The 25,835-nt window shown below is 37.9% G+C and overlaps 1 protein-coding gene across 1 annotated transcript; it reads left to right on the top strand.

The window, feature by feature from the left end:
- Positions 1 to 24,434, top strand: CAND1 (cullin associated and neddylation dissociated 1). The gene is made up of 15 exons (XM_033162850.1): positions 1 to 157; positions 6,604 to 6,747; positions 8,555 to 8,709; positions 10,744 to 10,867; positions 11,725 to 11,981; positions 12,076 to 12,181; positions 13,216 to 13,361; positions 13,847 to 14,139; positions 14,611 to 14,752; positions 16,013 to 17,506; positions 19,336 to 19,431; positions 20,767 to 20,936; positions 21,899 to 22,063; positions 22,831 to 22,938; positions 23,615 to 24,434. Exons 1-15 carry the CDS (start codon positions 90 to 92, stop codon positions 23,837 to 23,839), a joined length of 3,693 nt encoding a protein of 1,230 aa, XP_033018741.1. The 5' UTR covers positions 1 to 89; the 3' UTR covers positions 23,840 to 24,434.
- The last annotated feature ends 1,401 nt before the right edge of the window (positions 24,435 to 25,835 follow it).

Raw genomic sequence — 25,835 nt, 5'->3', positions numbered from 1 at the left:
TTCAACACTCCCCCCGTCGCAGCAGCCGCCACACACAGCACTGGGCGACGTGGAGCCGGCGAGACGCGGCCCCCACCGGGACCATCAACATGGCGAGTGCCTCGTACCACATCTCCAACTTGCTGGAGAAAATGACGTCGAGCGACAAGGACTTCAGGTAAGGCCTCTCAGGTAGTCAGCTCCAGTCTCGGCCCAGGCAAAAGAGGAGCCTCCTCACCCTCATACCGCCGACCGATCTCTCCCCCCACCCTTGCCGCCGCCGCCGCCCCGGCCTTTTCCGGCTTGCCCCGGCCACACCGCAGCCGCTTCGGTTCTTCTGCCGCACCCAAAGTGCCTCGGGCCTGGGTTGGCGCCCGCTGGGTAGGAGGAGGAGGCCGAGCCCCGCTCGTGGCTTTTGTGCTCCGCAGGGCTGCGAATGGGAGCCAGGAGGCCCTGGCGCAGCCGCTCTAACATCCCTTTTCCTCGGAAAGTTACCCGCAAGTTTGCTGTTTCCTACGAAACCCCGAAGGCTGCTCGGCATTTTGTACTTCCCATTATGCTCGCCCGTGTTGCCGTGTAAGGTGGACATCTTTCCCCGACAGTCTGTATTTGCAGCCTTAAAGCAGGTTTAGTTGGAACAAAAGCTCTGTTGACCATTGGGACTTCTGGTAAACGTGCAGAGAGTATCAGGCTGTGAATATTGTGATGTACATAGGGATTACTTTTAACATCAGCATTGGCCCATTGAGTTTTGTGCTTACTCACTGGCTCTGTTTTAGTTATTTTTTATATAGTGATTTAGTTTTTATACAGTACATCCAGTTTCTATTACAGAAGATGGATAAAATGTTGCAGACACACTGGGTTTTCTCTCTTTGGTGTGGTAGAACATGCTTCATTTCATTCCTCATTAGTAAATAACAGTAATAAGAATGTGGCCAACAAAATGGTTTTAATTTTTATCCATAATGCCATAGGTGGCATTAAATTGAACACAAACATTCTTAATCAGGCAATATAGTTGATCCTTTGAAATAGTATTTTTCAGTACATGCAATACTTTTGATAAGAGTTTACTATTGGCTCTAACTTCTTGTGGTTTCACATTCCTTGTCAAAACTGACCTTAGTATAATAACATTCCTTAAGAGAATGTACTTTAATGTACTATGTTTTTACATGTGGTAATGTGTGTAACAGAAAAGGTATTCACATACTGTACATGCATTTTGCATATTTTTTTACTACATAGATATTGTTCCTGTATAAGAATTTGTTATGTTTCATGTAGTTGTAAGTGTGGTAGTACAGAAACACGAATTCATCTGTGAAGGGCAGTGAGGCAGTGCAAATCCTGTGGCCCAACCCTGATTCTGTATGGTTTGGTTAAGGTATTAGAAGTATTGCACCTGCATCAGTTTAATGAACCAAGTTACTTGTCACATCTTCATACTAGTTTGATTTTGTTTGTTTTGTGTTACTCAGAATGGGTGCTGGTCCATTCTTGAAAATGTACCATATATGAGCTAGTTAGAGGCACTCCTGAAGATGTCACTTCTCCATAATTTGGCTTGCCATTTTGAGCTCCTTCATTAATGTGCAGCTCACCTGTTGATATATTCCTCTGTATTTTAAACTTCTTGTATGCATTGCAACTGCTTCCTTTTCAGCTCTCATGTCAGTCAGAAAATCCTTCTGTGTGTACCGGTAATTTGTTTGTGGTTCTGGCTTAGTTGAGATGTGAAGGTCTGGAAGAAATTGGGAATACCTATTCTAATCCCACCACCACTACTTTTCTAACCCCCCCCCCCCTTCACATATTTACTTCAGAGCTCCTAACTTTGAATGGAGGACCAGAAGTGTACCCACGGGCTCAGACACACCTTCCTCTCTCCCCACTCTTTCATTTTCAGAGCTTGCTACAATGCAGCAGCTTTATTTTTGCACAAATGGTAATGCTAAATAATCATGTTCACTTTCAAGCTGGAGTTTGAAGCTACTTGTGAACTTTGATTAATGCTACCTATGGTTAGTATGTTACATTAGTGTAAAAGTAATGTGTCTTGATTAATTCCAAAAAGAGAAGAAGGCGGGTATTTTCCACAGAAGTGGGAACATAGAAACACATGATCTCACATAGCATGTGTCTTACCCAGGGGTCCCCAAACTAAGGCCTGGGGGCTGGATGCGGCCCAATCGCCTTCTAAATCCGGCCCATGGACGGTCTGGGAATCAGCGTGTTTTTACATGAGTAGAATGTGTGCTTTTATTTAAAATGCATCTTTGGATTATTTGTAGGGCATAGGAATTCATTCATATATTTTTTTCAAAATATAGTCCGGCCCCCCACAAGGTCTGAGGGACAGTGGACTGGCCCTCTGCTGAAAAAGTTTGCTGACCCCTGGTCTTACCTATGCACTAAGCTGCTGTGGGACATTTTGCATTTTCCTGTACATGTAAGGGAGAGAAAATGTAATACCATTAATCCCAACTGCGTCTTTTATTTACTTGAGTCAAGAGGTACAGGTAGCAATCATTCAAGATCACACGTTTGGCATTTGTTCAAACTGTACTCCTGTTGGCCAGGAAAGAGAACATTGAGGACTTTCTGTACCCATTACCATTACAGTCGGAAACAATTGAAGCAGTGCACAAGAATATAGAAATGACGTAAAATATTAAAAGTACTAGTCTTAAAAGACAATAAAGCCATTTATGCAAACTCAAAAGCAATATAACTATTCCTACAAACTCTAAAAACTATAAAGCATTTCTACAGATGTACAATCAATATTCCATAAATGATCAGGTTTTTGCCTCTACATAATTCCCTCCTCATTTCAGACATTGTGATATATTGTGATGTTCAGCTGATGATATATTGCCATGTTGAAAACCTGATATCGCCCAGCCCTCACTGGGTCACACCTCAGGGGAAACCTTCTTTAAAAGTATTCACTCAGTTCCTAAACATCATGATGCTAGTCACTTGTCCAGTTTGGGCTGGTGATTGATTCCAGAGTTTCCAGTACATCTCTGGGGCATGTGGTACTAGGTGTAGCAGCATGATGGAGCCATCTTTTTCCATGATTTCATTTTAAAAATGAAGCTTTGAAGGCATGACCTAGGTGTGTTAGTTTTTCATAAATGCTGCAGAACTACATTTTTAATACAACAAAAACATCCTATATCTTTGAAAGAAGTTTCAAGTAATTTACTGTGTGCATTGAAGATACACGCAAGATGACTTAATACAAATTGTTATTGATCATAGTTTTCAGTGTCAAATTATACTTCAACATTTTTAATAAATTTAAAATGAGTAAAAGTATGAGAAATTGCAAATCCCCTATTATAATCAACTTTAAAGTTTCAACAATATTTTGTAAATGTTTTAGGGCTCAGACCTTGAAATGTTTCCAGGAAAAGCAAGTGGTGAATAATTATTTGGATTGGTGGCTCATTTATTGAGCCCTTTTCCACATTACACTTATTTCTATCTATTTAGAATATATCTCTTACTGTTTTCACAGTTGGGGTGCATATAAATGGGTGTACTGAAGAATTAATCTAATTCTTAAAATGTGAATGGCCCTTTTGTACTTGCAGTTAATGTGTTTTGTGGTTTTGCACTCAGTAATGCATATTTGTGGCCAGAATTGGATTCCTGCCCTTGCTTGGTATTATGGATGTAGAACCAGCGGGTGATAGATTTTTCAAGATATATTCAGCCTTGCCATTTATTTCTTGCTTAAATAACTGAGTGGCAGACTGCATCTGCCTTCCTTCCACTGTTGGTGCTGTTTGTTTATTTTCTGGATTTGTATGATACATTTTGACTAATAGCTGTAGCACTCAAGACGATGTAGGACTTAAACTCATCCCTGGCAGGTTTCCCTGTCATTGGACTTAATTTTCTATGGCTGGTCACTGTATTAAACTGCAATGTTAAAGCAGTGGTTCACAAACTCTTCTCTGGGTTACACTTTCAGAATAAAAGTTTGCTTGTGCCACACAGAATTTTTTATTGATAAGAAATACATTGGGAAACAAAAAGAAGCAACTCCTAGCTTTGCTTCATTTATAACATAGAACATAACTACTTTATAATATGATCATGGGCATCCATAAAGTATAAAACAATGCAGCTACAGAAGAACATGAATAATTTCCAAAATATACAGTGGTACCTCGGGTTACAAACGCTTCAGGTTACAAACACTTTGGGTTACAAACTCCACTACCCGAGAAGTAGTACCTCGAGGCCCCATTAGCGAAAGCATGCCTCTAGTTAAGAACAGTTTCAGGTTAAGAACGGTCCTCCGGAACAAATTATGTTCATGACCCAAGGTGCCACTGTAATTATAAAAAAGCCTCTTACATACGTACCTTAAGCAGTGCTTTTTCAGGGGGGACGCAGGGGTACACATACCCATAAACATTTTGTGAATCTTTGTACTTTTGTCCATTTACTGTATTTATTTTTCTAGATTTGAACTTTAAAATGGTGGTTTTCTTGAGTCAAACATTTTTTTTAGAAAAAAAGCACTGACCCTTGTATGTATACCAATGCAATGAGAGGTATGAGCTTGCAGGATCACTTGATGCTCTTGCTCTCATTTTGAAAATAAAGCAATAACAACATCCATTCATGTTCTTCAACTTAAAAAACTATGTATATGATACTACACTGAAATGTTTAAATGTTTATTTGATTGTCCTTGAATCTTCCCACTACACTTGCCATCCTCTCCTGCCCTTTGAGAAGCGTTGTGTTAAAAGCCATATGGATAAAACAAAACCTGACAAGCAGAAGCCAGCTACAGGTGTTTTCTTTACCTACCTGCAAAACTTCAGACAGGTGCAATGCTAAGATGTATAAAAAACAGTATAGTGCTTCAGTAGCTGTCATCATTTAAGAACAAAAGAATCTATCTTAAGACAAAAGAGCAAAAAGCATGCATCAGCAGTGGTAGCTGACACAGTGCTTTCCAGGCATTATGGTTTGGAACTCCCACCACCCCTGACAATTCACCATGCTGTCTGGGCTGGTGGGAGTTGTAGTTCATAACATTTGAAAGAACCATGTTGGCTACTCCTGCTGTACAGGGGTGACCAGGCTAGTGAGTGTTGAGAGAAACAGAAGACCCCTGTGTAATATTGACCAAGTCTCCATTAATAAAAACCACAGTAAACAATAACAATCCTTTGTTCATGACAAAGTAATATAAAGTTGTTTCCAATATTCTGTGCAGCTGTTATTTATTACATTTATAACCTGCTATTCTACCATTAGGCTTATTTTATTTTTATTATTTTATTAAAATTTGTATACTGCCTAATACTTGGAGGTCTCAGGGTGGGTATAGAGTTCTGCGGTGCCACCCTTCCAAACTTGCTTAGTGTTAGCAAAGTTATTACAACATGTGCCTTTGAACTGTGCTCTAGAACCTATCTATGTTATAGCAAAAAGATATTGCATATGATAACTTCTTCAATGTAATAAAATATTACAAATTTATTAAAAGCTGCTGATACAGATACTGTGAAAACTACTATTAAAATATTTGCACCCTAATATTCAAAAGTAGCATGTTGCTTATTACAGGTAGGTAGCCGTGTTGGTCTGTCATAGTCAAAACAAAATAAAAAATAAAAAAATCCTTCCAGTAGCACCTTGGAGACCAACTAAGTTTGTTCTTGGTATGAGCTTTCGTGAAGAAGTGTGCATGCACACGGAAGCTCATACCAAGAACAAACTTAGTTGGTCTCTAAGGTGCTACTGGAAGGATTTTTTTATTTTTTATGTTGCTTATTAGTTATGAATGACATCTAATGCTACCATTCTGTTTATGGAATGGATCTTGATTCAGTGGAAGCATCCACTATTACATAAGAGTAGGAGAGGTGATTTTTACTGATTTCCACCTTCCTGCTGCAAGTCTCCCTGCATCACCTTTCATGCCATTCTGGAAGGCCTCTCAGACCTTTGGATCAGGGTTTGTTGGGGACCAAGTGGCTGCAGTGAGAAGGGGGAATCTGCATAAGTAATCTGCCCATCTTTTTACATTAGTGAACTTTGAGGGATGGGAAAAAGTCGAGTTGTCATTTGTGCACATTTAATTTCCACAATCACAGTTTTACATGGTTGGCGATCAGCCAGCTGACACCACACAAATTAAATGGAGGCAAGGTGGAGAGCTTAAAAGTTCTTCCTGCCACAGGAAAAAGTGTGGAAAGAGCGACTAAACTCTCTGCCTTGCTCTTTGGGCTCTGAGAAGTTCTTACTACACAAAGCTCTTCCAGAGCCAAGTACAGTATGTAAGGCAGAGAGCATAAAAGCTTTTGCATGCATTGGCGAAGGGGGGGGGGGAGAGACCTGCTTTGTGTGCTGGCTTTGGGAGGGTAAGGATGCTTGCGTGGGGCGGTTCTGGGGTTGTTTTAACACTGCAATTTTGGCTTTATGTGCCATCCCCAGAACATAATCCCTGTGCAAGTTGCAAGTCAAGTGTATACACTTGATATGGTTTTTAATATAAGTCCATTTGAATATGAATCTTGGAAAACATTAACTTAAATTGTGCTGTAAAGCTATAGTATACAAATTGCCTTTTCTTTTGTATAGGTTTATGGCAACAAACGATTTGATGACTGAACTACAGAAAGATTCTATCAAGTTAGATGATGATAGTGAAAGGAAGGTTGTGAAAATGATTCTGAAGTTGCTGGAAGATAAAAATGGTGAAGTACAAAATTTAGCAGTCAAATGGTATGTATGTGTCTGTGATTAGAGTTTTTAAATTCTTATGCACTGACTTGATTCTATATTGAGCATGTAAGAATTGCTTTGTTTTTCTAGTCCAGCATTTTGTCTCCAGAAAAGGCATGTTTGATGCCCCTGAGAAGATCACCAGCAGAGTAAAATGGAGATACAGTCGTACCTCGGATTACGTACGCATGCGCAGAGCGTTTTTCACGGTTTTTTCGGGGGGTTTCGGTCTGTGCATGTGCAGAATGAATTGTTTGGGTTACGTCCTTTTCGGGTTACGTACTGTTAACACGGAATGGATTAAGTACGTAACCTGGGGTACCACTGTAGATCATATTCTTGTTTTCTATTTGATTACATTTTTGTGAATATTAGTCAGTGAAATATTGCTGTTCCTTCTGAAACTCCTGCTGGTCAATTTCATTAGTTGCCTCTTGAAGAAAAAAATATAGTATTCACTCTTTCTACACATTTCATATTTTTATAAATATCTGCAGAGTCTTTCCTTATGTATATTCCAAGGTAGAGATCTGTATTTCACGCCGTCCCATCTGTTTGAAGGTCAAAGGTGGAGTGAATGATCACTTGATCATACTTCTTAATATCGGAACGGTTCCTGTAGTTACTACAGTACTTAGCTAGCCTACATATAATTGTATAACTAAGGAGATGGTGTTTGGTTTAGATATATTTAGAAGTTGGATAGTTGTGTCATTATGGATAACGGACATGAATTTAAAATTAATTATTAACTTTTCCTGATGTGAAGATGCAGCTTGAAATAACCTACTGAAGTTGTTAGTAACTGGTTTGGACATGTCACTAAATATCATGTTAGTTAACAGAGTAGATTATCACTTTGTATTTATGATGTTAATACTGCGGTGGGGAACCCTAGGCCTGTGGACTTAATTAGCCCCAGCAGGCTTCTCCAGTTGATCTCTGAGGCCGTTTTGGCCAAGCCACACCCACTTGCCGTGTATCAGACGTAATATATGATACCAGGTATTGGACAGGTAAAAATGTGGCTCCATTCTGAAAGTCGGGATTGCTGGCACCGCTTATCAGCAGCACCTGAAATCAAACCACGTGTGCAAAGAAAGAAAGAAAAACTCACCTGATATTTGCTGTTGGATGATTGACCTATCAAAATTGCCTATGGGATTTGGGGGCCTAGGGTGGATCTACACACAGGGAAAAAACACTGTAAATAACTCAGAAATTAAATCGTTATAACAAAAAGAGGGGGGAAACGCTATGGAAAATCACAAAGATTTTTTTTTTTTTTTACTCTCCAGCACCATTTGGTGTTGCATGTTTATTATGCATTCAAAACCCTGTTTTTTGACTTATGGAGTTAAGTTCCAATAAATTGTTCCCTATACATCCTGTAAATGTGGCATTAGTTGCCAACTTTGAAAATGTCCCAGGTTGTTTTATAGTTTTATAAAAGTGTAAGTAGTTTTCAATGCAAAAATGTATATTTGCCCGAATGCAGGTTACCGTAGATTGATTTTGTCTGTGCATTTGACTCCTGGAACTGTTTGAAAACCAAGACACGGCTTCTGATTGGCCGCAGGAGCATCCTGCAGCCAGTTGGAAGCCGCGCTGAACATTCAGCTTTCAAAAATCGTTTGAAAACTGGAACACTCACTTTTAGTTTTCAATCGTTTGGGAGCCGAAATGTACGAGTTCCAAGGCATTCGGCAACCAAGGTACGACTGTACAGATAAGTGAATTTCTAACATTTTAGATGTGATGAATCAGTTTTTAAATTTAATTCAGTATTGTTTTGGTTTCGTTACAGCCTTGGGCCCCTGGTGAGTAAAGTGAAAGAATACCAAGTGGAGACAATTGTAGATACTCTCTGTACTAACATGCTTTCTGATAAAGAGCAGCTACGTGATATTTCAAGCATTGGCCTTAAAACAGTCATTGGAGAACTTCCTCCTGCTTCCAGTGGTAATTTCTACTACTTCTCTATATTTAGTCATTTCTCTTCTAGTTTGATATTGATTAATGAAATCTGATTCATTTAAATTCTAACATTAAGATTTACTTAACTTGGAGATAAAAGATTTTTCTGTTGCCTGGTTATTTAAAACTGATGCAATTGGGGGAATGGTAATCTTTGCCCTTAGATGTCCTTATTGTGTTCTGATTTTTAGCTGGGGTGTTTGTGTTTGGAGAAGAGACAAGAATTCAAGATCTAAAGATGGCGGACATATTATGGCCTTTGGTTAAGGTTCTGTGTATGGTATTCTATAACACTATTACGTTGTGCAGCATGGCCCAGGATTTATGCCTGAAAGTATGCAAACTGTGCTACAGTCATAGTTAATTTCTCCCAGTAAGGTTGTGTGGTGTAATTGATGCTTTCACTTTGTAACATTTGAAGTTTCACAAGGATAGCAGTCTACAGTAATTCAGTGGGCCTCTGGGTCAGCAACATTGTACCTCATTCCACTCTGTCCAACTGAAGGTTCTTCTTGGCCCCATTGATTCATCCTGATCCTCTTCTGCTGCTTACTGGCTCTGTTAATGCTAGCTATTGATCATACCAAGAATTACACAAAAATATTTCTAAGTTTTAAGGTACAAACATTTTTTTCTGGGGGTAATTCACCTCCTGTTGTGCCTAACGCTGAAACTAGTGTTTTAAATTTCACCACTTACCGGTAAATTAAATATGAATCCTCACCTCAAGGAAGAGAGTTGCTCAGTCTGGTTTTAATCTCAGACTACTTGTGACAGTACTTTTAGAAAAGTGAAAATAATGGAAATAAACAGAACATATTGAATCCAAATTGCAAAAATCCACAATTCAACCTGATTTTATTTTTAATGGCCTTCAGTTTGGGATACTGATTTTGCTAGTTGGTCAGTGAATTTCCTATATTAGGAAAGGAGCGCTACTACTGAGTTTCTGTGTAATTAGTGTTGTCTGTGAAAGAAACACACAATGAAGTTCAAATTACAAATTAAAAGCTTGAGAAAGTACCTTACTATGACTTTTACAACAACAGTGTTCCCTTTATATAATCTTGAGGTGCAAATGCTATTGTTTATTTAGCACAAACACACTTTTGGTGGGGGGGCAATTTTTACAGAAGTATAAAAAATATTGAGAGAAAAATTAAGAGGACCTTTTCAGTAGTGGCACCTGCACTATGGAACACCCTCCCATCAAATGTCAAAGAGATAAACGATTACTCGACTTTCAGTTGACAGCTGAAGGATAACCTGTATTGGGAAGTTTTTAATGTTTTGCTGTGTTCTGTTTTATTCTGTTGGAAGCCCCCTAGAGTAGCTGGAACAACCCTGTCAGATGGGCGGGGTACAAGTAATTTTTATTATTATTATTATTATTATTATTATTATTATTGTTACAGACCAATGATAACTGTACATGTTCAGTGGGCACAGAATGCTCACAGAAAAACAAAACAAAACTGGGAGGGGATGAAAATGGAATGGAATATCCTCAACAACTAAGAGTGCAACACTTTATTGAAATTCTCACTTGTAAAACAGTGATAGAAGTCTTTATATATGCAGCTGTTCTGCTGTACCAGCTAGTTTCTTCTAATATACTGCTTCTAAATAATCCTCAGTGAAATTTGAGCCATGATCAGGAAGGCAAGGAGGGCTTTACTCATGGATTGCTCTTACTGGATTATGGTGTATGCATGTGTGTGTGTTTTTCCTGCATTACCAGAGTTGAAATTATTAGGCAGTAATCAGAATGAAGTGGACTCTACTCCATGAAAGTTTGTCATACTAAATTTGTTAGTCCTTACGATGCCACAAGACTGTTAGTTGTTTTTGCTGCAACACAGACTAACACTGCTACCCACAATAATTGGTTCTAAGAAATCTTTCACGAGACAGAAATGTTTGGGAAATGGCTCAAGTTCATACCAAGTTTGTTACATGTCTTGTGAAATTGTATATGTATGCTGACAAAATGTTATTATGGTGTTTCCCTATTTCTAGGTTCTGCATTAGCAGCTAATGTTTGTAAAAAGATCACTGGGCGTCTTACAAGTGCTATCGCCAAGCAAGAGGATGTGTCTGTTCAGTTAGAGGCCTTAGACATCATGGCTGATATGCTAAGCAGGTAAACATGCATGTTAAAAATGCTTGTGAACAATAATTCCTTTTAAAAGTTATGTAATGTTCATAGGCAGTTCAAATATCTGGAAACTTTATTGAAGAGAATGTTAATGAAGCTGAATGAGTGCAAAGTTGTTAAATGCATAATAAATGTAATGGTGAAGCTGAATTTGCATTAGTTATTGCTTCCATTTTCAATAATTGAGAGAGCTTTTTGATATTTTGGATAGAGAAAAGACAGCTAAGAGATACTTAGGGAAAAGTTTGGAGTGTAAATTTAAGGGGAAACCTGGAGTAAGATCTTGTAAGCATTTTGCACCGTTACTCAGAAATCTGTGCTTGCTGCCAATTTGTTCCAGGCCAAATTGAAAGTGTTACTACTAGGATAGAAAGTTGTTAAAGCTTGGGACCAGTATACTAGAAGGATTGCCTTACCTTATAGATGTCTACAGAACTGGCACTTTTATAAGTGCCACATAATGTTCATGCTGCACTTGTAGGGAGTATGCTTTTTAGTTTGGCAGAACCTATACTCCCTTCACCATTGACCTTTCCTGTACTGTTTATGGTGCTTGCTAAAAACATTTTTGTTAAGGCAAGCCTATCCAGCTGTTGATATGTATTTTAATATATAATTTGATTTTATAATGCATATTTTCTTAACTGCTGGTGTGATATATATGTTAGTTTGTAACCCTTGACCTTTATTGATAATTTCAGTCTATACTTTATTTTATGTAAACCACTTAGAGGTTTTTATGATTAAGTGGCTTACAAATTCCATTAAATAAAATTTAAAAAATGGAAATGCCCGGACAATAAAATTGGTTTTATTCTAACTTAATTTTTGTCTATTTTAAGGCAAGGAGGATTGCTCGTTAACTTCCATCCTTCTATTCTGACATGCCTGCTTCCTCAGCTGACTAGTCCAAGGCTTGCTGTGAGAAAAAGAACCATCATTGCTCTTGGTCATCTTGTTATGAGTTGTGGAAACATAGTGTTTGTTGACCTCATTGAGCATCTGTTGACAGAGCTTTCTAAAAATGATTCCATGTCAACAACAAGGACCTATATACAGTGTATTGCTGCCATCAGTAGGCAAGCAGGTCATAGAATAGGTAAATAAATTTGCATATTATTGGAATCTTCCTATTTTTCACATGAAATGTTAAATGTTCCCCATGAATGACTGTTTCTGTTTTCTGTTGTCAGGTGAATACCTGGAAAAAATTATCCCTTTGGTAGTAAAATTCTGTAATGTAGATGATGATGAGCTTCGAGAATATTGCATTCAAGCATTTGAATCTTTTGTTAGGAGGTAAGGCGGTAGTAGGTGCACTTGTTTTTTCCTGGTTAACTTTACAGTATGAAATAAGTTGAAAGCAGGCTTTAGAGGCACTGAGAAGAGGCTCTGGTAAAGCATGGTGGGAACCCTTAAACTGTTAAATTGCATAATATTTTGAGTGTCATTGGTAAGAGATTAATTTTTTACTGCTTGCATTGCTCTCTTTGACTTTAATGCAACTAACATCTCCCTAGAATAAATAATGCAGCTATTGAGAAGTGGATTCTTAAAAGTCTGTTCAAATCACCACTTCACAGGGTACATAGATATAGCCAAACTAGTCCTTATGATGTGCCAATGCTACAAAATAATGTTTATCCAAAGCATCAGTTGCAGTGAACATGTGCAGAATCTGATATTGTCTAATATGTGATGTAAACGTCTGCACAAGAATTCTTTGCTAAATATGATCTCCCATGTAATTTAGAATAGTGTGTGGGAATTACCTCAGAATCAGATTCCTGCATTGCCCTGCCACTCTTCCTTCTCTGCCCCTACCCCCAGTTGCTTCTGTTGCTTTGTAACAGAGTGGGATTGGGCATCTAAACATCCAGATTTATCCAGAGTTAGATCTTCCTGGCATGCACACCTCTAAATGAGAGGAAGTTGCCCATTAAGGAGAGATTGCACATTGTGCACTGGCTTTGCTTGGGACTTGGCTTGGGAAGTAATGCTGACTATGCCAAAATCAGCTCAGAATAAATTCATTTGGGTCACTTTCTCCAGATTACTCTGGTACCCTTGGGCTTGCCACCCAGAAGCTCTGCCCTTCCATTTTATCCTGAAAATCTTGATTCTTCACTAGCTTGGCCAGAGAGAACCACTTATTATATATTACTTCTGGCTCTCCCTGGAGTACACGTATCTGTTAAAACCATGAACAAGTTAAGTAGGCTTTACCATTGTTGTATACAGTTTTGCTGATAGACCCAGTTCAATCATATAGCAATACTGAGTGATGCTTTATTGTCAATAGATTCCTAATTAATATTATGCTTATTATGCAGATGTCCTAAAGAAGTTTATCCTCATGTAACTACCATTATAAACATTTGTCTTAAGTACCTTACATATGATCCCAACTACAATTATGATGATGAAGATGAAGATGAGAATGCTATGGATGCTGATGGTGGAGATGATGATGATCAAGGTGAACTTGTGTGAAGATTGAAATATTTAAGTATCTAAAGATAGCACATACAATTATTAGTGCAGTATTCTAAATGAAATGTTTTCATAGTGTAATGGCAGAGCTTTGTTAGAAAAGGACACTCTCTAGCCCAGCCTGTATGAAAGTAATTTGCCTCTTACCGTTGGAGGCCAGCAGGGAGTAATCAAATTTTGTAAATTGCAAACTGGCAATTATAACTAATGGGGGAATGATGTGAAATGTTCAGTGAAGTGGTGTTTTTTGTTTGTTTGTTTTGGAAAATCCATTGCTTTTAATGAGGTTTACCTGAGAGCAGTGATTGTCAGATTGATAGTCATTGATTTGCCTAGTGTTGCTTGTATGCTTTGTTTATATTTATATTAAATACCCAAATAATAAAATACAAACTGATCTGTAGGCTATGGGCTTTAGTTATGATTTTATATATAACACAGAAACCTTTTTTATTTCCTCCCCTCCAAAAGGGAGCGATGATGAATACAGTGATGATGATGACATGAGCTGGAAAGTTAGACGTGCAGCTGCGAAATGCTTGGACGCTGTTGTCAGTACACGACATGAAATGTTACCAGAATTCTACAAGACAGTGTCTCCTGCTTTAATTGCTAGATTCAAGGAACGAGAGGAAAATGTAAAAGCTGATGTTTTCCATGCATATCTCTCTCTTTTAAAACAAACACGTCCTGTGCAGAGTTGGCTGTGTGATCCTGATGCCATGGAACAAGGAGAGACTCCTTTAACAATGCTTCAGAGTCAGGTTGGTGGATATAACATTGCTATTTTGTAAAATGAAAGGCCATATTGTTTGCTCTGGATAAACGTGAGAAAGGGGAAAACATTTATTTGCACCTTTCCCTTAAAGCAATGTGTTTTAGAAAGTTTAGGAGTTTTTTGGAATTGTGCTGCTGTCAACCACTTTTGATTCCGAATGGTGACTGCTTGCTTTCATAATGCGACATAGGATTTCTGTCTCCCCCCACAAGCCTCCTCTGTGCCCACAAAATCTATTGCAGGGGAAGGAGAAACCCCATTATGTGAGCAGATACTTGCTTGTGTTACTTTTAGGCATCTTTGCTACTTTTGAAATCTTCTGGGCTTTCTGCAAAGTGCCAAAAGCTTGCTTCTGTCTGAATGTCTGTAGTTCTCATATTTACTTAAGAATCACACAAAACCTGTAGGTATCACACAAAAACTGCTGAACATTGTAACAAGTATATAATAATTACAGGTTCCCAACATTGTTAAAGCCTTGCACAAACAGATGAAGGAGAAGAGTGTGAAGACTCGTCAGTGTTGCTTTAACATGCTAACAGAGTTGGTCAATGTTTTGCCTGGCGCTCTCACACAGCATATTCCTGTACTTGTCCCAGGTATGAAAAATATATCTTGGATTTGGATTTATTTAGGTAATTTGTATACTGCTTAACATTTTTTAACAAAATCTTTTAAGTGGTTTACAGAGAAAACTCTTTAAATTCACTTGTTAACATTTTGTAAAGTTTTAACCTTGACATCTGGTAGTGCTTTGAAGCATGCTTATATATTTTGCATAGAAGTGGCACATTATTAGAATTTTGGTTCTCATGTAGTGTGCTATGTGTGTGTATTTTACCAAGCTTTCCTACAACTATATCTGTACATTTGCTTGTTCTCTATTGAATTTATTCCTGTACTTTGCAACTGGAGTTCATTGAGAAAGATATTCAGATAGAAGAGATGCTAATAATTGGTATTTCTGTTATGGTTGGTAATACAGTCGTACCTTGGAAGTCGAACGGAATCCATTCCGGAAGTCTGTTCAGTTTCCAAAACGTTCAAAAACCAAAGCTCCTGCAGCCAATTGGAAGCCCCAATGGATGTTTGGCTTCCAAACTGTCATTTCTGGGTTTGCAGCATTTGGGAGCCAAAATGTTCGAGAAATAAGCTGTTCGAAAACCACAGTATGACTATAACTTAGATACTACTTGCAGTTTTTTATCTGTGGTTTCAAATAGAACATAAAATGCATAAAGAATAATGATTTGAAATGGTATGAGAGATGGAAATAATGTGAAAAATATAACCAGGATCAGGGAAGGAGTAATGCAAGTCAGATTGTTTAAACTAGAAAAACCAGTGTGCATCCAAAGCATAAAATACCTAGTGGCAAGCACCCAAACATGAATAGGAACCATTTTGTCCTCCCTGCTTTATTCTCTCTATCAAACCATTTTCTTTTAGTAGCACAAAATTTTTAGATTGGGTGGCTGCTGCTAAGCTATTGTAAAATCGCTTGACTGCTAGGTGCGTGAAAGAGCAGAAACAGGCCCAAGGAAGCTCTGATTTTGAAGGATTCCTGGTGTGGTTACAGTTAGAAGCAAAACCTAGATTGAATCTGTTGGGTTAATGGGATTTGTATAAAAGGCTTTGTTTGGAAAGATGAGTTCCAAGTAAACTGAGCCAAGAAGAGGTTCAAAATTAGACAATTTTTTTGCTCTTAATGAAAAATATTGGTTAAACCATCAAATCACCTTTTCCTACCTCTGCGCTACTGTATAAGTTCAGAAACTTACTGGTTTCTACCTGCTTTAAATCAGCGAATGTGCTTCAGATATACAATTGTGTGAATTAACTCTTTATTTTTCTTACAGGGATAATTTTTTCACTGAATGACAAATCAAGTTCTTCTAATCTGAAGATAGATGCTTTATCATGTTTGTATGTGATCCTCTGCAATCACACACCCCAAGTTTTTCACCCTCATGTTCAAGCATTGGTGCCTCCTGTTGTGGCATGTGTTGGAGACCCATTTTACAAAATAACATCTGAGGCGCTGTTGGTTACCCAGCAGCTTGTGAAAGTCATTCGGCCTCTGGATCAGCCTTCTTCTTTTGATGCAAGCCCTTACATCAAAGATTTGTTTACATGTACAATCAAGAGACTCAAAGCTGCTGATATTGACCAGGAAGTAAAAGAGAGGGCAATCTCCTGTATGGGTCAAATCATTTGCAGTCTCGGCGACAATCTTGGCTCTGACCTTCCTAGTACACTTCAGATCTTCTTAGAGAGACTAAAAAACGAGATCACTCGGCTAACCACTGTGAAGGCTTTGACTCTGATAGCTGGTTCTCCGCTGAAGATAGATCTGAGGCCAGTTCTAGGAGAAGGTGTTCCTATTCTTGCTTCTTTCCTCCGAAAGAACCAGAGAGCTCTGAAACTAGGAACTCTTTCCGCTTTAGATATATTAATCAAAAACTACAGTGACAGTTTGACAGCTGCTATGATTGATGCTGTCCTGGATGAGCTTCCACCTCTCATCAGTGAGAGTGATATGCATGTGTCACAAATGGCCATTAGTTTTCTGACCACCCTTGCTAAAGTTTATCCTTCTTCTCTCTCGAAAATCAGTGGCTCCATACTGAATGAACTTATTGGGCTGGTGAGGTCACCATTATTGCAGGGTGGAGCACTTAGTGCCATGCTAGAATTTTTCCAAGCTCTGGTTGTGACTGGAACAAGTAACTTAGGATATATGGATTTATTGCGTATGTTAACGGGCCCAGTGTACTCTCAGAGTACAGCACTTACTCACAAGCAGTCTTATTATTCCATTGCCAAATGTGTAGCTGCCCTTACACGAGCATGCCCTAAAGAGGGACCAGCAGTAGTAGGTCAGTTTATTCAAGATGTTAAGAACTCAAGGTCAACAGATTCCATCCGTCTCCTTGCTTTGCTTTCTCTTGGGGAAGTTGGACACCACATTGACTTAAGTGGACAAATAGAGCTAAAATCTGTAATACTAGAAGCATTCTCCTCTCCAAGTGAAGAAGTGAAATCGGCAGCTTCTTACGCATTGGGCAGCATCAGTGTTGGCAATCTTCCTGAATACCTTCCATTTGTCTTACAAGAAATTACTAGTCAACCTAAAAGGCAATACCTTCTGCTCCATTCCTTGAAGGAGATAATTAGCTCTGCAACAGTGCAAGGCCTCAAACCATATGTGGAGAGCATCTGGTCTTTGCTCCTGAAACACTGTGAGTGTGCAGAAGAGGGTACCAGAAATGTTGTTGCTGAATGCTTGGGGAAGCTTACTTTAATAGACCCAGAGACTCTGCTACCGCGCCTTAAAGGATATTTGCTTTCAGGTTTGTAAACTTTTAATATCTTCATGTGCTGTGTTGGGATACCACCCACAACTAATTTCTCCAGAATGGTCCTATTCAATTGTAATAGTTTCAGACTGGAGTAAATTGATTGTGGATTTGATAGAAGAGAAAGATTTCTTCGGTGCATGTCTTAAACAGAAATTGTAACTATTAAAAACTGAAAACTATGTTATGTTTTGCGGATAATAATTAGAAAATGTCACCCACTTAAGAGGGAAGTATTATAAGGATTTTTTGAGACCAAATTAAAAGCACTGTACAAAGAATATTACACAAGAGATGATTTATTTAATATTGTCCTGCCAAAAGGATTGCAGCAAGGTTAGTTTGAGATCAGTCAAAGTGATGCTGATACTGACCAATAGAAATTAGATTACCTATGTCCGTATATTTTTGTGGAAACCCCTTATGTCCAGGTGTTGATTATATTACATCGTTTTTGTCTGTTCTGATCATCTTTGATTCATCTGGGTGACATTTTAGCTATGTGATTACTTATGGAGATAAAAAGAAAAACAAGGGCAGGAAGTCTTAAGCCTACCATCATCGAAAAAGGTTTGCTAATTCCATGTGCTACAGTTCTTATTGGAATAGAACAATTGGCCATTGCTGCCTAGACAATTCTAGTGGAACACATTTCTAGTAGATCTGCTGTCCATTTTTAAAATTGAATTATTCAAGCAAACAAACACAGTCAGACAATATAAGCTAAATAATAAAAATCAAGACAATACGTTCTTTGCATACAAGTGGGGCGGGGGAATGGTTAGTGATCCAGGCCAGTGCTCAGACATTCAAGCAAATAGATGTGTATAATGAGTCCAGATATCAGAATATTTGCTTATAGAAAAAAAATCAAAGAGTAATGTTGGATATACTTCACCGTTCAATATGTCCCCAGAACAACTTGGTAGATATGAATTACATAAAAACAAAAAAGAGAGGTGTAAAAACAGTAACTAGAAAAAAGGAAACAATGTATTGAGGATAAAGTATCCTGAGAAAATATGGACTGAAGTTGGCAATGCTACTATTATTATTGAGATAGTACATTGTGATTAAACATTTAAAACAAATATCTTAAAATACATAACTTTTTACACTCAACTTTCAATGTTTTTAACAACTTGAACCCTGCATTCCTAACATTCCTGCAGTGTATCTGTAAAACTGTTGTGTTAAACCGACAGCTTCAATACGGAAAGGGGGTTCTTCTTAGCAGAACTGCTACTGTAATACACACTAAACTAGGCTTAACATGTAAAGAACCTAATATTGTGTTGCATCAAGTATACCTGCTTGACTAATTTAAGTCCATTGATTTCAGTGGATTGTATCCAGCATTTGTCTTGCCCACTGAAACTAATGGACCCAACTAACTGAAGTCCTTTGATTTCAAGTTAGGCCAGCTCAATGTTTGACTTAGTTGGAGACAGCCCTCTGAGATCTGACCTGTTTATATTTGTTTTTCTTAATTACCCGGAGTGGTTGCCCCCTGTGATGTGGTAAACTGCTTTTGAATTTAACATTAGGAACCTTTCAAATTCTGCTTGTAATTTGGCATGGGGGGGGGCAGCTGTTGGGAAAAAAAATATTAACTGGATTTGTGTGATTCATTTGCATAGTAAGTAGTTTTTTGAATCCTCACTAAGGAAAATGCTACAGGATGAATTATGTATTAATAAAATACCAGTGTTTTAAAAAGTTGTCATTGTTATTAATAATCACGATGTTTTTGTAATTGCATACTATAGCATGGGACAATGAGGACATTGTTCAAGCATTCTGGTTAATTTTTTTGTTATTAGGATCATCATATGCTCGAAGTTCAGTGGTCACTGCAGTGAAGTTCACAATCTCTGACCATCCGCAGCCCATAGACCCACTATTAAAGAATTGTATAGGTAAGTGAAATTACAATCATTTCAAGCAGTGCATTTTACCATGGACATACCTTTCTTCTGTGTGTGCATGTGAGTGTGTTTTAAAAGGCCAGTATTTTCTAGGTACCAGTGTCAAATGTAGCTTTTTCAGGTCTGGGGAAAAAGAGGGTGACTCAAGTACTTGAGATTTTCCCAGCAAAGGATTATGCTTCCCTTTTAGATGGAAGCAGGGATTCTCCCAGTTTAAATCAAACTCTTTGTTTAAACATGCTCATTAATTTCTGTATTGTCTATAAATTTATTCAAAGCTATGTCCAATATTAGTGTAGCACAACAAATGTTCGCTCAAAGATGCTGTAATAAAAATTGAGAATAGGTTGTGTAGGTGCAGTATAATTGCTGCAGTCCATGAATGAGGCTTTTTGTGGAGTCACTGAATTGTATGTAGTCTTAAAAAAAACAACCCCAGCCTTTTGTGGCTGGGAAAATAGATACTTTCTGATATGGTAGCTGGAAAAATCTTATTCCTTTTAAAGTCATTGGTTTGTCTTACTCGTGTTTTCCATTTCCTGTATGGTTTTTTTGAAACCTGCTTTTCCCTTAAATTGGAGAACTAATTTCTTAAAGTCCCGAAACAGGGCTGTCTGAGACTATGAACTGTGAAAACAGAAAGTGGCAGCTTTCAGATTTGCTTAATTATGCCACTCATAGAGGAGCTGGGGGTGGGGTGGGGGAAGATTGTACAGTGGTACTTCGTGTTATGTACCATCCCCCTTACAAATGCTGCGGGTTACATGCTCTGCTAACCCGGAAGTAGATGCCCCTTGTTACAACCTTTGTTCTGGGATGTGATTGGAATTCGCAGCGTGGCAGTAGCAGGAGGCGCCATTAGAGAAAGTGCGCCTCATATTATGAGTGGTTTCCTGTTACGAACGGATTAAGTACATAACATGAAGTACCACTGTACACATGAAGTTCTCAAAAACTGCTCACAAACTTGATGAATTATCAGAGTAAATTAGTTGTTCAAAAGGTAAATATGCATTGGAATGCTAATTGCTGCCTTACTTCACAAAAATGTAGGCAAACCAGATAGTACAAAGTACAGTTATGTTTTTGCAACATGTCGTAAAAGGAAATGTATAAGGAAAGTGAGACTCACTTTTTATTTATAGTGAGTGTATTGTTGTTTGTCACCTGTAGCCCATTTTTTTTCATGAGATGACATACTAACCAAACCTCTTCTAATTCATGGCCCTGCCTTTTACAAACATCAATTGGGCAGGGGGAAGCTAGTGGGAAGTTCAAAATATTGAACAGGAGCATATGCTGATAACATTTTTTAAACGATTGCAGGTGACTTTTTGAAAACATTGGAAGATCCAGATCTTAATGTGAGACGAGTAGCTCTGGTAACATTTAATTCAGCAGCACACAATAAACCATCACTAATAAGGGACCTTTTAGATACTGTGCTTCCACATCTTTACAATGAAACAAAAGTGAGAAAGGAACTAATAAGAGAGGTATGTAATCCACTTGTTACAGGGTGAGTAAGCAGTGGTGTTTAGAATAGCTAATGTTTTCTGTTTAAGTATTTTTGTGTTCAGATCCTCATGCAAGTTCAGGCAACTGTTTTCTGTAATAATTATGTGGGTAACTAAAGCTGAGTCCCTCTGGAAAGTTTTGCATATGAGTGCTTTTACCTAGAATTATTGAAGAAACTATCATAATATTTAATATGATGATAGGAGTTAGAGAGACCATAAGTTTACCTTGAGTGAGGAACATACATGAAATATAATTTGAAAACTGCCATATTGTAACGAATTTCAATAAACATCTTTCATAATACCAGAAGTGAAAATACAGGGAAGGTATTGAGCTACTGGAATAAAGAGCAGTGCAAAATGTTTTGTGTTCACTACGTGCATTGTTACAAAGGGAGCCAAGCCAAATGAGTAATGTCCCAGAATCTCTTCACAAGTCATATAGGTTTCCCCATACAATCAGCTCCAATTTAATTTTAATGTGATTCATCTTATTGCAGAATTGTGGGCATACATAGTGTAACTTGCAAATTCAAAACCTACTCTTAATTGTGAATGGAAATTCCATGTTGACGTTAAATCTGATGCTAAAAATGATTTTGATGCAAGTTTTTATTTTATATGATACACAAAAGATGTATCTCATAAAAGCTAGGCAAATGTAAGAACATAATTTTGAAAACTGAGGTTTGCTTGCTGTTTAAAAACCAGATAAATAGTGGCAGATGGTGGGATTCATGGCTTGGGACATGGAAACTTACTGTTGTCAGAATGCACACTACTTTCATCAGCTTGACTTGAAGAACAATGAATATGGCCTCTTGTTTTAAGAACTTTTCCTTGAGGCCATAATGCTCCTTAGTAAATTCTTACTCAGAGTATTTCATTAATAACTAAATGTATTCGGTGTATTTAACAATTTCTGATCTGATTTGCAGGTTGAAATGGGACCATTTAAGCATACAGTTGATGATGGTCTTGATATTAGAAAGGCAGCTTTTGAGTGTATGTACACTCTGCTAGATAGCTGCCTTGATAGGCTAGACATCTTTGAATTCCTAAACCATGTGGAAGATGGTTTGAAGGATCACTATGATATTAAGGTTAGTGCTTGTTATTTGTTTATATGTGTATATGTACATACATATACATATGCATATATATATATATATACGAATGCAGATATTTCTAAGCTAGTTGCTGAACAATTGCAATAAACAGTAAAAAAAACAAAAAAAACCTGGGAGGTGGTATTGGCTTTGTACAAAAATTAATGAAAGCCTTTTCTACCTTTTATTCTGCCCTCAAGGTAGGGCACCTAATTCCTTGTCAGGGTGATAGCCAGTTGTGGTTATCCCACTTACTCAACAAGTTTCTGTTTGCACAAACATGATTTCCCCTTCCTATTCTCCTCTGTCCAGCCTCTCTGCACCACCACAGTCTGCTCTGGAGGAGCACCTAGGGTGGACAGCAAAGGAAAGGAAGACAAAGTCTGCTGCTGCTTTTCTTTTCCCTGATTTTGTGCTATTATATGGAAACTGTTTTTCTTAACGACTATTCCTTCTATGGGAAATAACCATTGGTAGTCCACAGGCTTCCTGCAATATGAATTATAGCATATTATCAGCTTTGATAAGCCATTGCTTCCAGTTCAGCATGAATTTGACTAATAAAGACAACATTCAAATGATTGGTTTGGTAGTAGAGAAACATCAAAAAGTATAGTCAAGAGAATATGGATAATCTCCTGGATATTGCTTTTTTCCCTTATACTTGTAGAGTCACAGTTAGATTTTCTGATACTTAAAATCTGTTCTTAGCAGTGGCTAAAGCTTGGTTATTTATTCAATTTTTATTTCTTCTTAATCAGATGCTAACATTTTTAATGCTGGTGAGACTGTCTACCCTATGTCCAAGTGCAGTTTTGCAGAGGCTGGATAGACTGGTTGAACCACTACGTGCTACATGTACAACCAAGGTATTGTGTGAATTGAATTGGTTTGAATTAGCCTACAGGATAATTGTAAAGCATAGTGTGTCTCTCTCTCTCACTCTCACTCTCACTCTCACTCTCACTCACACACACACACACACACATATTACATTACATATTACTTTGGTCACAGACTCCGTCTTGGAAAGATAATCTTTTGAAGCCACTATTCTTTCTCAACATGCTGTTTCTCTATTTCACCCAGTTTTTTCTCTGATCATATTTTGTAAGCAGCTTTCATATGTGGCTTGTGGTCCTGTCCGTTCAGAGGTTTCTTCACCCATGTCTTACCTTAAGAAACTTTCAGTTATTATTTCAGTTTATACCTAGGAATAGTCTTGATTGAAGCAAAAGCAAGAAGTGTGCTATAGATAGGAGGAGGAAAAGCCTGATTTCTAGCAGCGTGCTTTTGTGGCTATATGATGGCACCTTTGCTTTAATCTTGAGGCTTGTCTAGACAATGTCAGGGGTAATAGTTCAGTAGTTAGTGAATCTCTTAAGTTGGCCACTTACATAAGGCTACTAAACATTTCATTCATTCTTGTTTAGTATTCTCTGTTCTACTGTCACTAACTGATGTGGGTTTGCATATATTTGAATAGCTTTCTAGATTGATTTTACTGTTGAATTTATATAATATGTATCTTTTTTAACTAAACAGGTAAAAGCAAATTCTGTGAAGCAGGAATTTGAAAAGCAAGATGAACTGAAGCGATCTGCCATGAGAGCAGTAGCGGCATTATTAACCATTCCAGAAGCAGAAAAGAGTCCACTGATGAGCGAATTTCAGTCACAGATAAGCTCTAATCCTGAGCTTGCAGCCATTTTTGAAAGCATCCAGAAAGATTCGTCGTCCACTAATTTGGAATCAATGGACACTAGTTAGATACTCAGAATGGGAACCATTAATTTGAACCATACGATGCACTGAATTGACAAGTTAAAAACAAACAAACAAACAAACAGAAAAGTATCTAATCTTCACAATGTTCCATTTTACCTTTACGGAGACAGTTTGGCTTTTTCCCATTGTTGCTTTTTTAGCATTTATTCCAGAAATATGTATTTCCATAACTCAAAAAGTTGTAAACCACTCAAGTTTTAGTGGATTTGGACACACATTAAATAGAAATAAAAGGTTAAAACGCATGGTGTATGGAAATAGATTCCAACATCTGTTTGCCCTGTAATGTTTAGGATTAAAAGTTTAAAAAATTGTGACCATGATTTTCCTTTTCCTTTTTTCTTGATATAAAAATCTACTGTGTTTTTGTATAACTTTTGTCTTTCTGTTTCAGCTACATGAATTGATTTGGCTGGCAGTTTAAAATTTGTGTAAGACTTATTATCGTGCAGAGGTCTTGGGCACAGTTTAAAAAATGCCGACATGTCCTTTTTAAAGGTGTGGGAGTAAACAGTTCCCTGTTGTGCACACTAATTTTGCATGAACAAGTTTACAAATATATGTTATGTGTAAAACAGTATGTGCCGTTTATTAATAATTAAGTTCAAATGAGTACTGTTCAAATGAGTACTGTTGTATCACTACAATTTTAAGGTGTCCTTTCCATAGCAAACTCAGGTGATTAAGTTTGGAAAAGAAATGGGGACATCCAAAAATAAGTTGCTGTTTTCTAAGCCTACCCTAGGTATGTCAAGGTATTTAAACTTGTAAACTTGATTTTTTTTTTAAGCCACAGACAGAAACCCACAGAAGATAAATTGCTTGAGAAGAACTTTTGAGCTTCTAGTATCAATGCTGGTGATACATGAGCCTATAGTTGTGGGGAATGGTCTAAAGCAGTGTTCCGCAAGCTTGAGACTCCAGCTGTTTGTCATCCTAGCTAGGAATGATGGGAGTTGTAGTCCAAAAACAGCTGGAGAACCAAGTTTGGGAAACACAGTTTTAAAGAAAGAGGAGACTATGTCTGTCAGTGAAGTTAATGGTTGACAGCACATGACAAATTAAATTATGTGGTGGTAAAAACGGGGGGTCATTAAAATACCTTTCAGAAAATATTTTTTAATAATGGTGGGCACCGAAGAACTACTGGATAAAATGAAATTCTTCAGCAATACTTCTATTTCACATACTGCTCTCAAAAGTGAAGGATTTGGGCCAGACTTAGGCAATTCTAGAAAGGGTAGAAATAATAGCTTGGCTCATAAGAGATGCTATTGAATGAAGTTCATGGGAGGAGAGTTTCCTGTTCCCTTCTTGCCCCTGCCATCACCTGAACCCCTCCCTCAATATTGGTTCAATTTTTTGTGGTTTTCTCCTTAGCAATCTTCAACCCATCCAATATTTTCAATAGATGTTTTTGTGGAGTGGGGGAGACCAGAAATTTTCCTTTTGTGAACTTACTTTACCCTAGGTTCCATGCCCATAGCAACTGGAAAAACAGTGGATTTACTTGGGGGGGGGAAACCTTCTACTTCATTATTCTGCTGTCAGTGTTCATATTTACTGCTAGAAAGATAGAGGCAGGAAACTTAAAAATTAATAGAAAGAAAAAGGGTATTTCCCTCCCATCTTAAGCCTTGCACTGTTTTGGCAAATAGTAGCAACCTGTTGCATAGGAATAGATGAACAATGGAAGACTATGTTCGAGTAAATTCATTGTGAGCCTTCTGACATGTAAGTTCTTGTTGCCTATGTTCTCTGATCTCTCTGAGCCCTCCCAGTATAGTAAAAAGAAAAAGAAGTTGCATTGTAAGAAAGCTATAGGTAGTGGGTCCTAAGAATACTAAGCACTAAGTAGCAAATGGGCCTTTTACTGAAACTAACAGACAAAAAATGCCTAACAGGTGGTGGGTCAGATAAACTGGTTTTCCTACAAACTGACACAAGCCTTGTGTTAGATGGCACAATTCCGAGCACA

Source organism: Lacerta agilis, chromosome 10, assembly GCF_009819535.1.
Source record: "Lacerta agilis isolate rLacAgi1 chromosome 10, rLacAgi1.pri, whole genome shotgun sequence".
Lineage (NCBI taxonomy): Eukaryota > Metazoa > Chordata > Lepidosauria > Squamata > Lacertidae > Lacerta > Lacerta agilis.
The sequence above is the reverse complement of the archived record's forward strand: the minus strand, read 5'-3'. Positions and strand labels throughout refer to the sequence as shown.